The sequence below is a fragment of the Bombyx mandarina genome, chromosome 28 (assembly GCF_030267445.1).
Source record: "Bombyx mandarina strain Sakado chromosome 28, ASM3026744v2".
In the NCBI taxonomy this organism is placed as follows: domain Eukaryota; kingdom Metazoa; phylum Arthropoda; class Insecta; order Lepidoptera; family Bombycidae; genus Bombyx; species Bombyx mandarina.
The window spans coordinates 1,796,764-1,818,248 of NC_143233.1; the positions used below are offsets into that span (position 1 = coordinate 1,796,764).

The 21,485-nt window shown below is 36.1% G+C and overlaps 3 protein-coding genes across 4 annotated transcripts; 1 reads left to right on the forward strand and 2 right to left on the reverse strand.

Moving 5' to 3' along the window:
* Positions 1–969: 969 nt before the first annotated feature.
* On the reverse strand, positions 970–3,683 carry MED20 (Mediator complex subunit 20). Of its 2 annotated transcripts, XM_028171589.2 has the most exons (4): positions 3,534–3,683; positions 3,002–3,144; positions 1,955–2,214; positions 970–1,229 (listed from the first exon to the last, which is right to left on the reverse strand). In XM_028171589.2, the coding sequence occupies exons 1-4, from the start codon at positions 3,545–3,547 to the stop codon at positions 1,020–1,022; spliced, it is 627 nt and encodes a 208-aa protein (XP_028027390.1). In that variant the 5' UTR covers positions 3,548–3,683; the 3' UTR covers positions 970–1,019. The 2 variants fall into 2 exon arrangements, with proteins under 2 accessions (XP_028027390.1, XP_089595263.1); XM_089739137.1 differs by lacking the exon at positions 3,534–3,683 and having other exon boundaries at positions 2,871–3,003.
* Positions 3,684–5,503: 1,820 nt separating this feature from the next.
* Positions 5,504–6,421, reverse strand: LOC149499677 (uncharacterized). Its single transcript, XM_089738944.1, has one exon. The coding sequence runs from the start codon at positions 6,419–6,421 to the stop codon at positions 5,504–5,506; it is 918 nt and encodes a 305-aa protein (XP_089595070.1).
* A 2,741-nt stretch (positions 6,422–9,162) lies between these two features.
* Herp (Homocysteine-induced endoplasmic reticulum protein) lies at positions 9,163–21,003 on the forward strand. The gene is made up of 4 exons (XM_028171544.2): positions 9,163–10,350; positions 11,992–12,425; positions 17,156–17,383; positions 17,869–21,003. Exons 1-4 carry the CDS (start codon positions 10,216–10,218, stop codon positions 18,158–18,160), a joined length of 1,089 nt encoding a protein of 362 aa, XP_028027345.2. The 5' UTR covers positions 9,163–10,215; the 3' UTR covers positions 18,161–21,003.
* Positions 21,004–21,485: the final 482 nt, after the last annotated feature.

The following is a 21,485-nucleotide window of genomic DNA, read 5'->3' on the forward strand; positions in this document are numbered from 1 at the left end:
TCTGTGCAATTATACCCATAAGCCATAGCTAGGTAGTACCGCTAAGTTTCTCGCCGGGTCTTCTCAACGAGTCGCGATACCGATTCAGTAGAAGCATTCGCGGAGCAGCTGTCCTTCTGCTATTCTATCCGATGATTTGCAAGGGAAGTAAATGGTCCCTTAGAAATAAGGTGACACTCTACAAAACTTGCATACGCCCCGTCATGACCTATGCAAATGCAGTGTTCGCTCACGCGGCCTGCACTAACTTGAAACCCCTTCAAATCATTCAATCCTGTTGGAGGATAGCCGTCGGAGCCCCGTGGTACAACAGAAACATCGACCTCCACGACGACCTGGACCTAGAGTCCATCAGTAAGTATATGCAGTCGACATCAGTGCGCCATTTCGAGAAAGCAGCACAACACGAGAACCCTCTCATCGTAGCCGCCGGTAATTACATTCCCGATCCTGCGGACCGAATGATAAACAGTCGACGTCGCCCAAAACACGTCATTTCGAATCCTCTCGATCCACTAACGGTGCTTTTAGGTACTCCAAGCACCGGTCATCGTTCTCGTCGAACCCTTCGCTTGCGACGAAGGGCTTGGCAAGTAAATTAACCCACAGACAAAGCCCACTGAGTTTCTCGCCAGATCTTCTCAGTGGGTCGCGTTTCGGATCCGGTGGTAGATTCTGCGAAGCATGGCTCTTGCTAAGGTTCATGTTGGCAACGACGCCAGGTTTGAGCCTCGTGATCTCACCTACTAGTTGGGTGAATCTAGAATAACCCCTCGAGATTACTACATAGAATAGTAACAATATTAGTCAGATTAATGTCATTAGAAAGATTTATAGTTTGAACCTCTCAAGTTTAACATTATTAACAATCTGCCAGAGACAACTTTCTAATATAATCTCTTGACTCTATGTCCCTACTTAAAACATAACTACCAGACATTTGTCATAGAACAACTAAAAACGAATGAGTAAAATGTACATATTTATTTAATAAAAAAACACAAAACAGTCAACTTAGTTCATGTCGTTCTCATCCCTGTAGTCTTTCTGTAAGCACTGAAATGTTCTAAATACTGATATATTGTGTCTATTGGAGTGTATATTTCGTTCATTCTGCTTATTAGATGCTGAGGAGGTTGGACCGGAACAGTTGGCCCTAACAATCCTTGAAGGAACTCTCGAAGTAGACCCCAGACCGCATTAGCCATTACGCATGGTCTGTATTCTACCTAGAAATTATAGAACATATTCTAATGATACTGTGAATAATATCAATACAGTCTGAGATATTGAGGCAATGACAGAGAGTTAGGGATAAGAGAATTGATAGATTGAATTGATTGATAGATTGACTCCTACACATCCAGTCTAGTCTATGCAACAATATGAAAGTCCAGCCGTTACCCCTTGGCCAAAAATGTGTTTTGAGTATTAATTAGCACCAGATAGACAGTGAGCTCGAATATCTAATACTAAGAAAACTCAAAAAAAAGAGATGCCTAATGTATGCCTGACAATTAAATTTCCATAGAAAAAAATAGCTTCATATTGTTATAATTATCAAGCCTATTTATTCCCCAAAACTAGGTATGACCTTTGGGCATATTTCTGCCACATAGCACCACCACGCCACCAAGGTGTTCCACTTTAAAGAATAGGTAACAGTTATCTAATATAATTGGCACTTCAACCTCATGTATTAAGGTAGCCGATGTCAAGTATGATATAATTTTCATGGTCCCTAATATTAACTAAGCAAATTTTGAAAACTTTGACAACAACAGCAATCTATAAAAAACAAAGATTTTTTTAACATAATATTACGGAAGTATTCTTTTTAGGAACGTATTTCTCCATCTATCTTTATGTACTATTTAGATATACTGACGGACGTTCTGGATGCCTCCAAGTGTTCACATATCTACACTATTTACTAATTATTCAATTCACTCACCTCAATCAAAATCCCTTTAAAATTCTGATTCATAGTAACTGATCCGAGCTTCACACAGAAATCTCCGAGCTCAAACCTAGGTCCTTTGCTCTCGATCTTGGTTTGTTTCTTAGAAGTATAATGCTGAGACAACTTCATCATTAACAAGTCAAATAGTCCGTCAGCTATGACGTGGATATTTTTCGTGCCACTTTCAAGGATTGAGAACACAGACGCAGGCTGCTCAGAGTTGTGTAATATATGTACTGTTTTTGTTGTACCTGAAATATTTGAGTTATGTTTTTGCTGTCAGAAATTTTAAAAACAGCATTAGACAAAGCTTTAGGTAAGAGTGTTTCGTATTGTTAATCTCCACAAGCGTATGCAAGTAATGGTACCCATTAAGTGGTCTGGCTGAATTTGATGAAAAGATAATAAATATTGGTATCAGCATCTCATCAACTTTTCAATTCAACTATCAAGTACACGATTAGCTTTGGTTTTTATAAATTCCTTGCATTTTATTTTTTATTGCTTAGATGGGAGCTCTCATCCCACCTGATGTTAAGTGGATGGATGGTGGTTACTGGAGCTCATAGATATCTACAACGTAAATGCCCCACCCACCTTGAGATATAAGTTCTAAGGTCTCAGTATAGTTACAACGGCTGCCCCATCCTTTAAACCAAAAAGCATTACTGCTTCACGGCAGAAATAGGTGTGATGGTGGTAACCGTGAGGACTCACAAGACGTCCTACCACCAGCAATTGCGCAAATTATAACTTTGCAGGTTTAATTTTTATTACACGATGTTATTCCTTCCCCGTGGAAGTCAATTGTGAATATTTGTTAAGTACGTATTTCATTCGAAAATTGGTACCCACCTTCGGGCCACATAGGCCACGACGACTTTAAGTACAATAAACTAGCTGACACTTTTGTAATGTCTGAAATATTTTAAAATGTCATATCCATGTATTGGCGATGGGCCATGTGACTTCTCCATAAATCGCTTAGTGGAATGTATCTTTCTTTTTACTTTTAGCTTGGATTCAGTAAACACGTACCCATGAGTGGATGTGATAAATAACTCTCACAATCAACCAAGAACTGTCCTTGTTGTGTCGCCCCTAATGCTAAGATACGCTTTGTAAGTAACTCCACTACATATGTTCCGGTCTTGTTCTCTGGCACTGGATATTGCTGTAAGCTGTCAAGTTAATAATTGAAACAGTTTATTATATATAATCCACTCTTCACGATTTTTTTATGGTAGATTTTGTAGTTGTATCAAAAACATAATAAATAGATTTGTTTCGTTATTATTTTTAATGATACTCTTCCTTCAGTCTGGCCAAACTGTGTCAAAAATAAGCTACACTAACACGTATTTTCATTCGGGGATAGTTTTCATACACCGGATAAGGTTATAGAAGAATTTAAGATCACGTATGAAGTCAAGAAGTTTACTTTCTACCTTTACATAGAGTTATTACTTTTATTAGTATTAGTATTAAACATCGCGGTATATTTTTATGAATGTAATTATAGGAATACCACACAATATTAACGTTATATTTATTAAATTTGCACACTTACACTGTTACCCCCATTATAGATTGTTTGTATACAAAGCACAGATTATTAAATTAGTTTAGTCGCTATGGCAGTGGGCAGAGTGGCAGAGGGCTTGCAATTTAATATTAGTAATAGACAGGGGTGCCTATCTGAGATCGATTAATCGAATCTGAATCGATTCCGTGAATCGATATTTGACCCTTGAATATCGATGTTGATTTTTTCGGTTTTGGTAAAAACCAGTAATTTATTTACAATTAGCCTGTTATCAAGCAATAAATAGAATAAATATTTCAATTTTAGATAGTAAATCACAACAACAGCTTCCACAAAATAATAGTGAAGAAGTCGACGGAATAGAATTGATACGTAAAAAGTAATTTGGGATTTTCATAAATTGCTGGTGAAAAAGCAACTTTTTACATCTATTGTACTGAGAAATGAAGGCTTAAACGAAAAAATTGAACACTATTTATTTGCAGGTAGTTGTGTACCTGAAGTATGACGATATACTTCACTGGCAAGAAAAGAAGAAAAAAACCATCTAACACTACGTTCACTCAATAGCCATGTTTTTCTTTTATGAATGAGGAATCACTGGTGGGCCAGAGGCCTTTCCAGTTTCACCAGGACATGCGGGCGAGCAAAGGCTCATCTAGGAGAAGTGGGATGTGCTAACAGAGCCATGATGTATATGAGTACTGTGGCATCATCTTTACCTTGTGAGCGTGCTTCAACTGCCTGCAATATCGCAAGTGATGAGCGGAACCGCTAGGATCCCAGTACACTTGACAGACTGTTTTTAAGAAGTTTGGATACTAAACGGTGGGAAAATCTACATTATCTATTAGAATTTATACCTAATGGGACAAAATTAAAGGCAATGATAACAGACAACACCATAGTTTTTGGATGAGATGAAATAAAAGAATCTCTAGTTAAAATGGTTAGAATTTGGTGAGAATTTAAAGATAATTTTAAAAGAACCCGAGTAACTACATAATAATAGTATCGACTGAGCCCTTATCTTACATAGCTAAAAAACTGTCGGATTTCTTGCACCAGTACATTTATTTAAGCGTTTGTACTATTGTACTTCAAAATCAATACGCTTACAGTAGTCAAGGTAAAACATATATAAGTACTAGCTGACCCGGCGAACTTTGTTCCGCCTTAATGTCAATAAATAAGCAGATTTTTTTTTTATTGGAAAAAATACAAAAGAAATTAAATTTCTACATCAATCATTCATAATTATTTCTGTATTTTAGTACATAGGTTGCTCTTCATTTAAGTACCTTGTGATACACGACATTTTTTGTTTTATTATCAGGCGCAAAAACAAACAACGCAGATGGTCTTCCGACCCGTGAACATGCCACGTATAATTGACCATGGGAAAAACATGAATGTTCTAGATTTAAACCACAAACTTTTAAGGATTGGCCTTGTGATTTGTTGATGGTCATGGCAAATGCAAGACGTATCGGAAATTGAAGTCTTTTAAATTCAAACGGCATATCGGTTGGGATCATCGGTATCCTCGGAATGAGAACTTCCTCACCTTTGAATTTTCCTATCATTATCGTAGCGTAAATTACATTGTTCATCAATTTTCTAACCACCAAACGCGTACCGTTGCACAGTTTTGGTTGGTTTATGTTTCGAAGCATGATTACTACGGAGCCAACCTTTAGGCGTAAATTGTGCGGTGGTAAGCCAGGCACGTCCAAAGAGTTTAAAAATTCAATTGGATAGTTGGTGGCTTCATCTTCATTTGTGACGCAGTCAATAGATTTGAATGAATGCATTGTTCCAATGATCTTATTTTGAATTATGTAGTTTAGGTCATCTACATCTTTATTCTTAGCCGCTAAAATTGCTCGCTCACTCATCCATTCATAATTTTTGTAGTTAGAAATAATTTCTGGAAATACATTGTTGATAAGTTCGTCTTTTGATGAGACAAAATTACAGAAATTATTTGGAAATTATATTAATCCGCTCGATTCATCGACAGGTACTTGACCATTACCGATAGTCAGCAATTGCTCCGAGAAATCTTCAGCAGATGTATCATTAAGCAATGTAACTCTCATGTTTGTTGTCAGTTGCAGTTTCTTCACATGGCGCCATAGATTTGACGATTTGAGGCAAGCGTTTATTTCGTCGGCAGCCGTAGATCTTGGAATTACTGGCAGTATTTGGCGGAAATCGCCAGAAAGTAAAATCATTGCTCCTCCAAAACATCTCGAGTCATTGCGTAAATCTTTTAATGTTCGGTTAAGTGCTTCTAATGCACGTTTATGCGCCATTGTGCATTCGTCCCAGATGATGATTTTCGATACCGCTAAAACTTTGGCCATTGCTGAGTGTTTTGCAATATTACACGTTGCTTCTTCAATAGTTTGAAGATTTAACGGTAATTTGAATGCTGAATGAGCCGTACGGCATCCTTCTAACAATGTGGCTGCTATTCCAGAAGAAGCAACTGCAACCGCTATGTTAAATCTCGCCCGAACAGTTGCTAAAACTAATGACATGAGGAATGTCTTGCCAGTTCCACCAGGGGCATCTAGGAAATATAAACCACCATTTTCATCATCGATTGCCTTCATTAAAGTATCATAAACTTCCTTTTGTTGGTAATTCAACAGGGGTACATTCGTTTGAACTACTAAATCTAATTCCTGGTGATCATATTCACGTTCCCTTTCCAATTCTCGATTAAATGCGTCATTCATTTCACGATATGGTGCTGGCATTCCTAACCTGATTAATAAATTACCGCACATGAGGTAACACATATCTTCGATCAAGAGTAAAGCACGATTATGTATCTCCTCATTCATCTCAATATCGTGATTTCTGGAACTGACACGAATTTGATGTAAAATATCGTCTGACATATTATCCTTGTATTTGTGCCACAGGTTACATGGGTTTGATGGAAAACATGTCGAAATTATGATAGCGAATAATGTGCGTATCTGACTTGAAGCTGCAGAGATAATGGCTTCAGCGATTGTCGTATCCCAATGACTATCGTTTTCTAATAAGGCATTATTAATTAAACTTCACTTCACCTAAAAACTTAAATTTTCAACCATACCGAGTTTTATAGTTCACTTCACTGTTTATACGAATGGGCAATTGGGCAATAATGTGAATTATTTATTTAATAGAAATAGTTTTATTATTGATTTCTTACAAATATCAAATTGTCATCCATACGTCATTACATAGCTGTCATTATACGTCAATTTTGTTATTCCAAGTCTGATTCTTTTTTGTTATACCACGTTTTATAGTGACTGACGTTAAATGTCAAGTCACACGGGAATGATGTCGAACGGGATAAAAAGTATCCTATGTCCTTCTCCTGGCTCTAAACTACCTCCCTGCCAATTTTCAGCTAAATCGGTTCAGCCGTTCTTGAGTTATAAGTGAAGTAACTAACACGACTTTCTTTTATATATATAAGATTTATTCAGAAATAATGTAATTCAACGATTATTGAGACACACATTTATGAAGACGTCGTGGCCTAAAAGATAACGACGTCCGATGCATTCGTGTTGAAGCGATGCACCGGTGTTCGAATCCCGCAGGCTGGTACCAATATTTCTAATGAAATACGTACTCAACAAATGTTCACGATTGACTTCCACGGTCCATCGTGTAATAAAAGTGAAACCCGCAAAATTATAATTTGCGTAATTACTGGTGGTAGGACCTGTTGTGAGTCCGCGCGGGTAGGTACCACCGCCCTGCCTATTTCTGCCGTGAAGCAGTAATGCGTTTCGGTTTGAAGGGTGGGACAGCCGTTGTAACTATACTGAGACCTTACAACTTATATCTCAAGGTGGGTGGCGTATTTACGTTGTAGATGTCTATGGGCTCCAGTAACCACTTAATACCAGATGGGCTGTGAGCTCGTCCACTCATCTAAGCAATAAAAATAAAAAAAACATATTATTATGTATGTTAATGTAAGTTAAAATATAGCATTTTATTCGTAATACTGATTTTATATTTCGTTTTTTTAATTGACCGTTCCTTTTTTATTTTACGCTAATGTAAAATATGGTAAAATGTGGTATTTCCATGTGTTACCAGGACATAACACCATAAAAAAAGGAGTAGTTTCATGTAGGTACCAACCAAAGTGATTTCTTCTTTAATTATTTTTGGAAGTATTCTCCATGTTTTGTCTATATAGTCTATGCGATAGAGATGTCAAAATCCGATAAATTTTCAACTGTTGCAATATTTGCCGTATATTAATCGATGTATTCAAAGAGAATAAATTAAAAAACAAACAAAAAAATATTTGATTATTGTTGGTCAATAGTTTCACTTTGCTAGATAAAAAACTTTAATTTTTAATCAATCAAATTATAGTTTCTAATATCAAGAAAAATGACAAATAGTATTTTTAATTATTAATCAAATTGCAGGTATAATAACCGGCAAACTTCTTGAGCATTTGTTGACGTAGTGGGGGTAAGTTTGCGCATGGTACACTCACGTGCAAAAACATTACTTACTCTGCGTCATAATGCTATTAAATTATTAAAATCAACATATGTATTTATTTATATATTTATTAGAACATCAACAAAACATATAGGTTAATAATTGTAATAATTTAATCTTGGGGTAAAATAGATATTCCTTCTATTAAGTCAAAACTAGAGCTGTTGCCAGGTCTTGGTTCAGTTGAAGCGAAGCTGGTATTTGTAATTTTTTTTTCGTTATCATAATCTTGACCATCATCATCATCATCACTGTTTTCATCACCCGAGTCGCTATCATCGTGATGAGTCGACATAGGGCTCATCGGCGTAGTTTACAACTCGGTCGATTCGGTCTTCTTTTTTGTCTATAATTAATTATTTTTTGAAGATATTCGATTCGTAGTAATCGAATGTTACTTTTTTCATTTACCAGCTTCCGATTATTTTCTGTTCTTTTTTTCCATCTGAAGCCATCTTTCATAATCCGTCGTAAGCTTCATTCCGAGCCATTAAAATTTATATCTTCTTTAAATTTTTCGAAGCCTTTCTACGGTACGGAGTTTCGCTGATTGTTATGTAGTTATTATGATTACATCTTTTTATTACAGATTGAACGAAACTATCCATTCCGGTAACTTTCTTCTTCCCTGATCTTTTCTTACCCGGAGTCCGAAACACGGCGAGCAAGCCAGAGCCTTTAGCTTCGTTAATAATGCACCTAACAGTACTCACTGATGTTTTTGTTGCTTCCGAAGTCTGTTTTAATTTTTCCATATCATTCTTCCCCTGTTTTATAAAGAAGCAATATACGTCGTACACAAATTTTCTACCCTTTCTTTTAAGTACTACACCAGTTTGTCACGGCATAGTGTATGTTTTATAAAAAATCAACAAACACTCAACAAATAGCAATGGCAACAAAGTCCACAAGCAATTATAACAAATAACTTAACGATTAATAACGATAGACTTTCCACTGTACGCAAGCGTACTTTTGGGAGCAAGTGGAACGAGGGCGCGGTGCGGGACGCAAGGTTCGACTGATCTACCAATAACGCGCTCGATACGATTTCCCCTGCCGTCGCGCCTCACCCTCACCACCAAAGTGGTCTAAAATTCGGTTCTGCGCAGTCAAGGTCATTTGCTCAAGAAGTTTGCCGATTACTATACGACAAAAATTAATTTATTGGTTTTTAAAAATCATCTATTTTAATTTTTTTTAATATTTACTGTTCATCCAAAACTATTCCACAAAAATAGCAATATATCGAACTTAAGGTACCGGTAAGTCGATATTTCGACATCCTCACATGAGGCATAGATTACACTTATGCTAGACTTTTTGGCGGGAAGTTGCGTGATTTGTTTTATTTTGTTTAATTAGTGTTTCTTAAGATTTAGGAAATGTGTCATAACGGTGGCTTTTTAACTGCTTAATATCTATGAAAGTGCACAAATCTGGAAATATAAAACAAAGCCACTGGACGTAACTTCTCGGATCTTCCAAAAAGTCCACTGAACATTTTTCAGTAAATGACCACCATTTTACTGAGATTATATTTTATCCCATATCATCTCATCTCATTTCCTTTTCATTTCATTTCATGCCATGTTTCATATTAATAAACTTCATTTCATTTCATAGTATCAATTTTCATATAAAAAAGTTTTCATTAAATTTAAAATAAGACTTGACCTAAAGATCTTACTTACCAGGTCCTAAAATACCTTAAAAAACAATAAACAAAATAAGAACTTCAACCAAGATTTATTAAATTAATCATTTCATTGGTCGTGGATTTAAATCTTATGCAACTATCCAATTACGTTCAGTAATTTTGCAATAACACAATATCTACCACCTAATTATATCAAAGATTCAATCAAGAATTTTTATGACGTCATTATTAAAGTTGGACCAATCGGGAGTGGACAGATAATTTTATGACCAAATTGACAAGTACTCCTTCATTACCACAGTATTTATTTACATTTAGTTTAAAACTACTCAAGATAGACATTACGTGTTACACAAAGATTGTGGAAATAAATTTAAAAAAAAGACAGTAATTACGTCAACTAATTATTGAAGTAAAATTAAAAAGTGTGATTATTTTGTATAATCGATTACGCGTTTTGTATTTCACAAATTTATCTTACTACGTTTTGTTGGATGTTGGAAAATGATACCAGATAACGTTACCTTGATTGTAAAGGCACCTAATCAGCAGGTCGAGGATCAAAACATAGAATGCAGATCGTCGTGGACCGTGAAACAGCTAAAAGGACATCTATCCGAAGTGTATCCAAGCAAACCGGTAAATAACGAATTATTCAATGTAGATTTTATTAATTAGGCGCAATAAGTTTATGTAATCCGTTGTTAGGGCTAACACCGGTGCAAAAAGAAACAACTTTGACCAAATTAAACGAAACCAGGCTATTCAAAGTGAATTATAATTTGAATTAAAGCAATTTTGATACAACCTCGTTAATCAAAAAATTTCCTAGCACATTCTGCTACAGAAATAATCAATAAATTGATATGTACAGCTGTTTATGTGTAGCAAGTGTAATTTCATTGCTTTATTGCTTTTATTTCTAGTTGTCTTCCTTACTTCTATTTTGTTATTTACGCCTGTGGGTAAAGGCAAATGTATGGATAAAAGCAAATTTATGGTAGGCAGCAGCTTGGCCCTGCCCCTGGCATTGCTGACGTCCATGAGCGACGGTGACCACTTACCATCAGGTGGGCCGTACGTTCGTATGCCTACAAAGGCAATAAAAAAAAATTGAGTTTTTATAAAATTAACATTAATGATGTAATAATAATCCTTAATCTAAATCACAAATCTTTACAGATTCTGTGCAGAAAGCTATCAATAGTACATTAATTTGGAAATCGTAATAACATGATTAGATAAAAATAAAGTAATAAATAGTAAAAAAAATATATATCAATATTATATTTTGTTGGATTATTTTAATGAAGTTATATGTACTCTTCAGTGATATTATTTTAAAGGTCACAAAATATTTACATGACCAAATCGTTCTATAGTTATTGAGTGTTCAATTAACTCTCAAACTAATCATAACTATGAGGTATTGAGAGAAGTAGTAATCTGATAAAGTGACATTGCCATCCTTAAAATGTGTACTGATTTAAAATATTTTATTAGTCTTCTCTGTTATGCTATGTAAATACAATTTGGTAAACATCACACCCTGTTTATCTAGCCAATTCTTATCAGCAGTGATACTGCAATCTGTAATGGCAATAAAGAGTAGAGCCATTAAAAAGTATCTATAAATAAATAAAAAATTAAGTAGCACAAAACACAATCAATTTGCTTTTAAACTCACTTTTGCATAGAACTGGCTAACCATCTTTTAAAGTCAGTTAGTAAACCAATTAATTTTGATAACACTAATTTGGTGCACATTGATAAGGCTGTAAAAGGCAATAAAAATACCACACCAGAATATTGTAATTTTTAGTCAGTCCAATATGTTAGTAAAATAGCTTTAATATTTATTTTTAGTTTTTAAAAACATTTATTGAGTATTTAAAAATTTATGGCAATAAACAATTTTTATTTGTCATCACTTTGTACGGATAATTTAAAAATGTTAATCAAACATGTGTATCTACATACAAAAATAAATCAAAATATAAACAATTCATAGCAACAAGTGCATTATATATCTTGCATGCTCTGTCAAGTGAAACTTTCTTAACACAAATATTCCAATGGGGTAATCCAAACATGAAAATTACATTAAACTTTTACACTATGATGAATAATATCAGTTTAAGGAAAAATACTGGCATATTGTATACAGCAAAACATATTAATAATTGTTTTTTTTATTATTTTAAAACCATAAGAAATTAACATATTTCTCAATTCAAGTCGACAAAATTTAATTCATTCGAATTCATCGTTTTGTTACAGAGAACAGATGATCAAAAAATTATATACTCTGGTCAACTTTTAGAGGATAACACAATACTAAAAGATGTTCTCCGAACTTATGAAACCACTATCGCTCACACCATGCATCTAGTTTGCACACCAACCAGGAAAATGGCTAGCCCATTACCCCAAGACAAGGTCGAATTGGAGCCAACTGAAGGACTCAGGCACCGGAATGTACCAGAACCAACAAGACCGGTGGAAGCCAGACCGGAAACAAGGCAGAATGATCAAAACCACACAGTTGAAATGCAGAACTATCTGACCTCTTTGACAAATAATTATGGACGGCCTAATTTCATGAATTACAATATGGCAGATGGACAGATTCCGGGTGATGTCACTTCCCAAGTTAATCAGATGATGATGATGCAACAAGCTTATTTGGAGTATCTAAGGCAGTACACTAACATGTGAGTATTTATTAATACATATTCTTAATCTTATATTCACTCATCTAGTGCAATAAAGAAGGTTTCTTTTGGTATTTGCATAAAAAATGCATGTACATAGGACTCATCCTAGGATAGTGACCATTACTCTAGAGTCTAGGCACATGAGTACCAGTTTATTACTACAAGGTTTTCTGTTATATTATAATATAAAGAGATTATGCTCCAGTGGTATTAAGTGCTCATGGATTCATAGATCCTTCTCCTGCTGTTATCAGTGCTATTGGAAACTATTGGTAGCAGCAACAAAGGCACCGATCACCATACTCGTGAACTACGACCTTAGCTCATAGCCTCAGCCCATTGATCTTCGCCTGATCTTAAAGGGTTGTGAAGAGCTCAGTGAAGTATACTCCCGTTTTTTTTTTTTTTTTCCTACCTATGCTGATAGCCTTGAGAGGCTATTTCAGCGTACCCTAGCTTGTGTAGGTGAGCTCGCGGGGCTCAAACCGGAGAATTGCTAACACCGCCCTAGCAAGAGCAGTGCTTCGCAGAATCTACCACCGGATCGGAAGCGCGACCCACTGAGAAGATCCGACGAGAAACTCAGTGGGCTGTGTCTATGGGTTAGTTCGCTCGTCGAGCCCTTCGTCGCAAGCGACGGGTTCGACGAGGACGGTGACCGGATACTCCCGTAGCAGTTGCTTTTGAGCTTTTAGGCCCCCTTGGAAGGCAATTGTACGGCTGTCAGAAGGCTTTCTCTTCATCGCTCATCGATCCCAGCTAAGCAGCAAGCTCTGGACCATCCACGATTCTCATTCGCAGACTCGAAAAATATTCAAATACGTCATGAATTAAATTTCCGTAACATCCTTCGTCTCGACTGGGCTTTAGATACGGGTGTAAATTTTTCCACGTAACCTAAGACGTTTTTGTGAATTCGTTATAAAAAATATCGCTGCGTAGCCAGTAGGCCTTGAACTCTTCTATCTATGTACGGCAACCGGTGATCAGGAAATTATTTAATTATTTAATTTGAAGGTTACTCGGTGTTCGGTACGTAGGTTATAGGTTAAGTAGGTAGTAGATATTATGTCAATACAACGAAGGCTTATATGTCTGAAGATCGGCGAGTACATTTACGGTTATTGTGTATAATAAATATTGCCAGTAATCGTTCACGCATGTGCCTGTATGCCTATTTACGCGAATCAAATAAAAACTGCAATTAGCAATAAAGCGACGTAAATACATTAAAAAAACACGTGTAGCACTCGGGGACTGCCGCGGTACCTAAAGCTATTACATAGCATTTTTTATAAACTTATGCAATTATTTAATATTAAATATTAAAACAATAATAAAATAAGACCACGCTATATTTATAAACATTAACTGTGCCCTTCATACTCATAAGCTAGACCGCGCGAGAGAGAGATGGGCAGACTTTTCATGATGCACATGAAGTGTGACGTCACGCCGCGCCCTTATTCACAAACACTACACAAGCGCAACGTGGGAATGTGTTGAACGCGAGCTACATGGTAGGCGAAGCGGGGGTGTTAGGTTTTATTTTCGTTACGGAATTTCTTGATTCGGTCGCCCCGCTCAAAGCCCGCGATAAAAGCTATGCAATAGATTTTTTTTTTTTGTTTGCTCAAAACCTTTACAATGTGAATTATGACGCACTATTTATTAAAATGTACTCTATGTAAAACGTTGTGAAGTCTAGTTCGTATCGATTTATTACCATTTGCAACAAACAAGAGTTTAATAGATGCTCACGGTTAAACACCTTGTTTAAAGACGTAAGCAAACAGAGCACACACTTTATGTCGCATTGTTCGTTTGACGATTTAATTGGTCCCGTTTCGCGGTGTGGTGTCAGCTGGTTTATAACCTTGGGATTCAAAGGCGAATCGTAGAATTTCACTGAAACACAATTATTACTCTGAACGTTTTACACAATCAGCGATGCTGTTACGTCGTCGGTAAGGTTGAAAGGAGATTGATCGTTTGGTAACCGATTTTGTTATTTGACTTATGAGGGCTTATATGGAGGACTCGTATATACTTGATATATGAGGACCACTTAGCGCTGCACTACACCAGGCAACTGACCGGATCCGATGGAGGCTGGCAGTCGACAAACTGAAGCGAAGTCACGATCCTCAGTAATGAGCGAGCGATAAAGAGGAGGATGAGGACTTACGTTCAAACATGCATGACGAATCGACAGGCTGTCAAATAATAATGGCGCTATGATAACTGACGTAGCCTGGAAGATTACGACGTTGAAGTGGCGGTGGGCAGGTTACTCAGAAGTCCTCGAGTGACGAACGCGCACCGGAAAACGTGGCGTGGGTTGGGCTCTCACGAGGGGACTGACGACCAGCTAAAGGTCGCGCGAATCTAAAGGAGTGCGGGCTGCGGAAGACCGGTCACTGAGGCGAATCTTGGGGAGACTTATGCCAAGCTGTAGACGACTGTGGGCTTAATAATGCTGATGAGAATTCAGAAGAGTTAAACCTAAAACCTTTTTTCGTATCGGTCTTATCTCGTAGGGTGAGCGATCCTCGGCCTTGTACTCAGCCCTTCGAACTCTCCGGAAATCTGGTGGTAGCCCAGCGAGACAGTATAAGAATATCTACTGGTGGTAGGAACTCTTGTGAGTCCGCGCGGGTAGGTACCACCACTCTGCCTATTTCTACCGTGAAGCAGTAATGCGTTTTGATTTGAAGGGTGGGGCAGTCGTTGTTACATACTTGAGACTTTAGAACTTGTCTCGGGGTGGGTGGCGCATTTACGTTGTAGATGTCTATGGGCTCCAGTAACCACTTAACACCAGGTGGGCTGTGAGATCGTCCACCCATCAAAGCAATAAAAAAAAAAGATCTTCGCTAAGTTATGTCGGATCCGCGCTGATCCGATCGGGTCCTTGAATTTTTATCATGTTCCAACGACGCTATTCTATAAAATGGGGTTAACAGACCGTGAATGATAACACGATCGATCTACAGTTTAAAAACACATATGACCTAATAAGGTACATTGATGGCTTTTAATGTATGAAGAAAAACATAGTAAAACTCTTTATTCACTCTATCGATAAATGAATGGATCGGCTCGATTTAATTGTTAATTACGGAATTAAAAAAACTAATTTAATTCTTGTAAATTATATTTTGTTGTGCAGTAATATTGTTAAAGGCTAGGAATGAATAAAACTCTTCACCGAAATCTATACTAATATATAAATCTACAGTGGTTTATACGGATGTTCCGTTATAACTACTGAATCCGATTGACTTGAAACTTGGTATCCATGTAGAAAATACATGTACTTAATGGAATACTCATATAATTATTTATATGAGTGTTGGACTCCCTAATTATAATGACAATAATTAATAATGTTAATTTTAAATGCCCAGCGAAGCGGGCGAGTATGGCTAGTACTAAATAAATTATTTTTTTACGACACTTAAGGAAGCCTTTAATATAACAATTAATTTATTTCGCTTCATCATTAGAGTAGAACTGATTATTAAGCAGCTACCGTAATGTCGTCTATGCTAAATTTATAATTGACACATTGACAACTATGTCTTATATTTTCCGCAACATTTCCACTAGTGCCTAGTGTTCTCTATTCGAAAACAGATGGAGTTACTAGTACCAGGCAAATACTTCTCGAACATTCCCCATAGCATTAATTGTTTCGATATCTGTTTTTGCTTTTGACGACAAAATAAATGCTTTACTCGTACCGGTGTGAATCATAATTATAATCAGTGATTGCGTATTCTTGCGTTCGATTTAATCGTAACATTCTACATTGCTGGTTTAATGTTTGATCTTATTTAATTAAGGATATAATTAAAATGAGAAAATAGAGTAATGGAACACTACCAGGAGAAAGAAAATCACTATGCATCATCACCATTATATAGTTTTATGTGTAATGAGTTTTTTATTATATTTACCAAACCAATACACAACGAAGTTATTCAAATATTTTTAAAATTTGTAATTTTTCGAAATATTCAAATATTTATTTACATATTTCGATTTACATTTCTGACAGCTGTGCATAAACTGTTTACAATGCTCCAATGACGCTTATATGAAGTAGAATCCACTACGTATAATGCTAATTACGTATAATGCTAACGAAACTTATAAAGTCAAACAAGCTTTAACAATACAATTTTATTTATATTAAAATTAAAAAGGTATTCACAAATTTAAGTTTTTAAAGGGTTACTTCTGACGGACACCAACATGAAAGATCTGTTAGATTCAAAGATCATTTCTACTTTTTTTTTTTGAAGGGATTTTATGACCTGGTTTCTAAGACCTTTAGGTGAAGTCTTATTTTAATTTGAATGAAAACTTTTTTATATGAAACTTCATATTATGAAATGAAATGAAGTTGAATTAATATGAAATATGGCATGAAATGAGGTGAGATTATATGGGATCTCAGTACGTAAAATGGTGATTATTTACTAAAACGTTTTCAGTGGACTTTTTAGAGGATCCCGAGAAGTTACATTCAGCGGCTTTGTTTCATTTTTCCACATTTGTGCACTTTCACAGTTAATAAACCACCGTTACAAACCACACAACTTCACTCTTCGCATTCCCACCAAAAAGTCTCGATCATGCCTACCAGTTCGTTTAACCCCCCAATATCAAGTGGAAACCGAGTATGTCAATATACTTATGGTGTAATATCACGTGTCCAGGCTACAGTCGTACAACGACACCCAGCCCAACGCCCCGGCTCCGGAGACACCCGGGCCAGCGGAGCAAGCGCCCCCCCCGGCGGAGGAGGAGGGGGGCGCCGTGGGCCGCGACTGGCTCGACCACCTGTACGCCGGCTCGCGGCTCGCGATACTGTTCTCGCTCGTGTACCTGTACGGGAGCCCGGCGCGGCTGCTGCTGGTCGCGCTGCTCGTCACCGCCGGCTATCTGTGAGTATACTCCGTGAAACGTCTTAAGAATCGTTGTGATTTCAAACTCAATGAAACGAAAATGAGATAGAACACACGTTATACGTGAAGTTAAAATATCAATTCACAGAGGGCGCTACCTCATACCATATTAGATGATTTACAATTATTATTCCTATTTAGTTTGTTATCAACAGATATCACACTTTTATTTATTTATTTATTGCATAGATAGGTGGACGAGCTCACAGTCCACCTACCCATAGACATCTATAACGTAAATGTCGGTACCTTGGTACCAAGGTGGGTACCTTGAGATATGATTTCTAAGGTCTCAAGTATTGTTAGAACGACTGCCCCGCCCTTCAAACCGAAACGCATTACAGCTTCACGGCAGAAATAGACGGGGCGGTGGTACCTACCCGTGCGGACTCACAAGAGGTCCTACCACCAGTAAAAGCACATCACACTAATTTATTCACATTAATTTATTCTATCAATTACAGTCACCAAATCGGCTTCTTCCGCGAACTACAACTGAACCCTGGCGGCAACCAGCCGGCCAACGACCGGCCGGAGGAAGCGGACCGCCCTCCCCGGCCGGCCGACGCGGACCGACGCGAGCCGACGACCGACGACAACCGACAACACGAGCCGACGACCGACGACAACAGACAACAGGAGCGTTCGGCCGACGACGACCGGCGGGCGCGGGGGACCGACCAGTCGCTGCTGGCGGCCGCGCGCGTCATCGTGATGTCGTTCTTCGCTTCGTTAATACCGGACGTGAATTATTAGTGAGTGTAAATTTAATTCTATATTTAATATTATTTTTCACAATTTTGCCGTCTGGTATACTCGTTGCGGCGAATGTGAATGTCTCGAAAAATCTTTAAGTGAATCTGTAAGTTTTGAGAATTGCCGGGTCGGAATTCCGGTGTAGGGGACAAAACCGTAAATGATAGTCTATGATAAAATTATTTGCCACATATGACGTCGCGCTTTGTGATTGGCGTTTCGATTCACGTAAAAATTGTTAAAAATTTGTTGAAATTGTTCGATTTTACTACAAGAATAATGATTGTTTATTTACATTAAATTAAGATCGATATAAACTGCTTTGATGGTTTCGATATTATCAGTTGACATTCGCCGATATCGGCAGTCGGGACGGCGTTAATGAATAAAAGTGGTTCACATGCGCGCTTCGACACGAGGCGAACAATGACTTAACGGTAGGCAACGGCTTGACTCTGCCCCGGCCATTGCTGAAGTCCATGGGCGACGGTAACCGCTCACCATCAGGTGGGCCGTATGTTCGATAAGGGCAAAAAAAACATACGATAACGTCGGCTAACAATCGAAGACTCATTGACTTTGTATTGAAGCGAGAGATGGGCTTTATAAATTGCTTTTCGATTGAAAACTTTTAAGTTGTGACATCCCGTGATTCTATAAAAATAAAGTTCTACGTTACCATAGCCGAACAGGCTGTTAGCAATGAAGTCCCTTGACCTTGTAAAAAAATACTTTTATCAATATCTTTTAACTTTTAACAATTTTAAAAAAAAATGTCAAAGCGGGAAACACGTTTTTAAGGGACACCTTTACAAGAGATTTGAATTTCTTAATATCGAATCAAATGCGCCTATTAGAATATTATTGTACTCTTAGCGCTATTTTGTAATAAATTTAAAAAAAGAAAATCATAACATACGCTTTAAAACAGTTCATAATTATGAAAACTTAAAATGTGAATAATTGTGAAATAAAATGGTTAAATAAAATGTTATTTGTATTGTTATTGGCGGTTGTTCAACAACTTTTTCTTGTAAAATTGTGGAAGTCTATTTTCCAAATACAATTGTCTTTTTAACTTTCGTATAGGTGAATGTCAACAAATAGCATTTCCATCGCAGTGTTTAATTACCAGTGAATTATCCGAAATCGTAAGCGTTCGAATAACTAGCACGTTTAAGAATTATAGAGACCCAATAAAAAAAATGTGTTTTTTTGAAAAACGTATAGTTTTCAAATCGAAAAGACGTAGAGGAAGGGGACGGAGTGAAAGAGATCGATGGATAAGTTTGTCCCGTTTTAAGCTACTTTTGGTCTTTTGGTCATTTAATATGATTCTCTGAAAATAAATGCTCTAGGTCCATTTTTAAATTAAAATCGATATTCAAAAATTTCGAAATGGGTCTATAATTCTAAAGGTGCAAACGTCAGAAAAGAGTTTGAAAGAGAAAAATTTATAAAATTACAAATAAAAAATTTGAACTGAATTAAAACCAAATAATGTTTACATAATTAAGGTATTAGGTATTTAGATTTTAATAAAGCTTTTAAGTTATAGCTAATTAATGCTGTGTGGTTTGTAAATTCTTTATGAGGGATCTAAGATAGAATAGATATTTAATTAAATACATTTTGTGTTAATAGGTAATATGTTGGTTTCCTTTTGAAGCTATCTTTGCAGTTTATTAACATAAATAGACTTAAAACGTTGTTACAAACTACATGTCTAATAAAAACATCTTATTTAGTGCCCCACCAAAATGTATTTACGTAGCTTCCGGATGCTTGATTTTTGTAGATTAAGCCACAAATAAAATAGAATAGTTGTTTTTTGTTTTTAATATTGTCAGTGTATGTACTCTGTTATTATTTTTACGGTTGAAATTATCAGACCATATAAGCAATAGTAATTTCACCAACATTTCTTTGAATATCCAAGGGAGTTAAATGATTATCCCTCACGTCCGACGAAGCTAGGATAACTCCTCGAGGTTACTGACATATTCTGTAGGAAGAAAAAAAAATGCTCCCTAGTAATTTGAAACTAAACAGATGATTCGACAAAAATATTACGTATAGAATGGTTTTCCAGGATATTTCATATTCGCAGTAATGAATTTCCGAAAGACGATACCTGTAAATAATTTTGTAAAAATCTAAATTTGTGATCGCTTTTCTATTATATTATTTGTGTAATACGCGATGCATAGTTAGTTGAATTTTGTTTGTAGTTTGTAAGCTATTTATTTCATTATTGTTTTTTATTGCAAGTGTTTCGAAAGAAAAAAAAAATCTTGAAAATCATATTTGGAAATTAATTTGTTTTCTAATAAAATACAATGTTGAATTTTTCAAAGAACAATGAATAAAATGTATAGAGCGAAGTTCAATTCAATTATTACGGAATCGTTTTTTGACAGATTTTAAAATGACAACGAATGTCAAATGTGTTGAAATCCGTATGTAACCATCATAGGTAACCATATACCTACTGTTCAATACTGAAGATACTTAAGTTTAATAAATTACCACTAAAAATTTGTCAACAAATTTCGAAGACTTGCAATAAAAATTTGAAATGATTCAATAATTAATTTAGAATATATCTAAAATAAATATTTCACGTAACATTGTTACTTTGCGTGTGATCGTTACATGCTAAAATGACAACTGCTGTCGTTCAGTGCTATTAATATTTTCATACAAAGATAGATGCATTTCATTTCTTTTTTTTTTTCATAAGTTTGTTATATTGTAGTTTTAAACGGAAATCTTGGAGATGGATTGTTTGCTGTGATAAATGTTATTGAGTTTGCACCCATCATTAAATTATGAAAATTCAATGTTTGTTTTATTTTACGAACGTTCCTCCTAATATTTATTTTTGAAGTGAAATTTCTTTAGGCGCATGAGGGTAAAATTTCTACAGAACGTCACGCAGGTATGCAACAGAAGTGACATCAAACTATTATTGAAATTAAGCACTTGTCAAATGTCAGTAGTAGTAGTTGTTGTATTTTTCCAACTGAAAAGGCAAATGTATCATACCATACAGCCTAATATTTTATATTTTTTTGTGAAAAATGTTAATAGGAATTGAAATGAAATGAAAATAATTTGGAACATTAACCAAATAGCATGAAATTAATTTAGTCAATTCAATTGGCAAAATATTAGTCATTTACAATTTAGAAATCTATACTTATTGTGACTGTCAACACTGAGGTTTGAGATTGACATTTGACAGACTTTTGGCGGGAACATATCTTCCTTTTTCCCTTCCTCTAAGTCTCGGAAATCTAAAGTTTTAGATTTGTATAAGCAA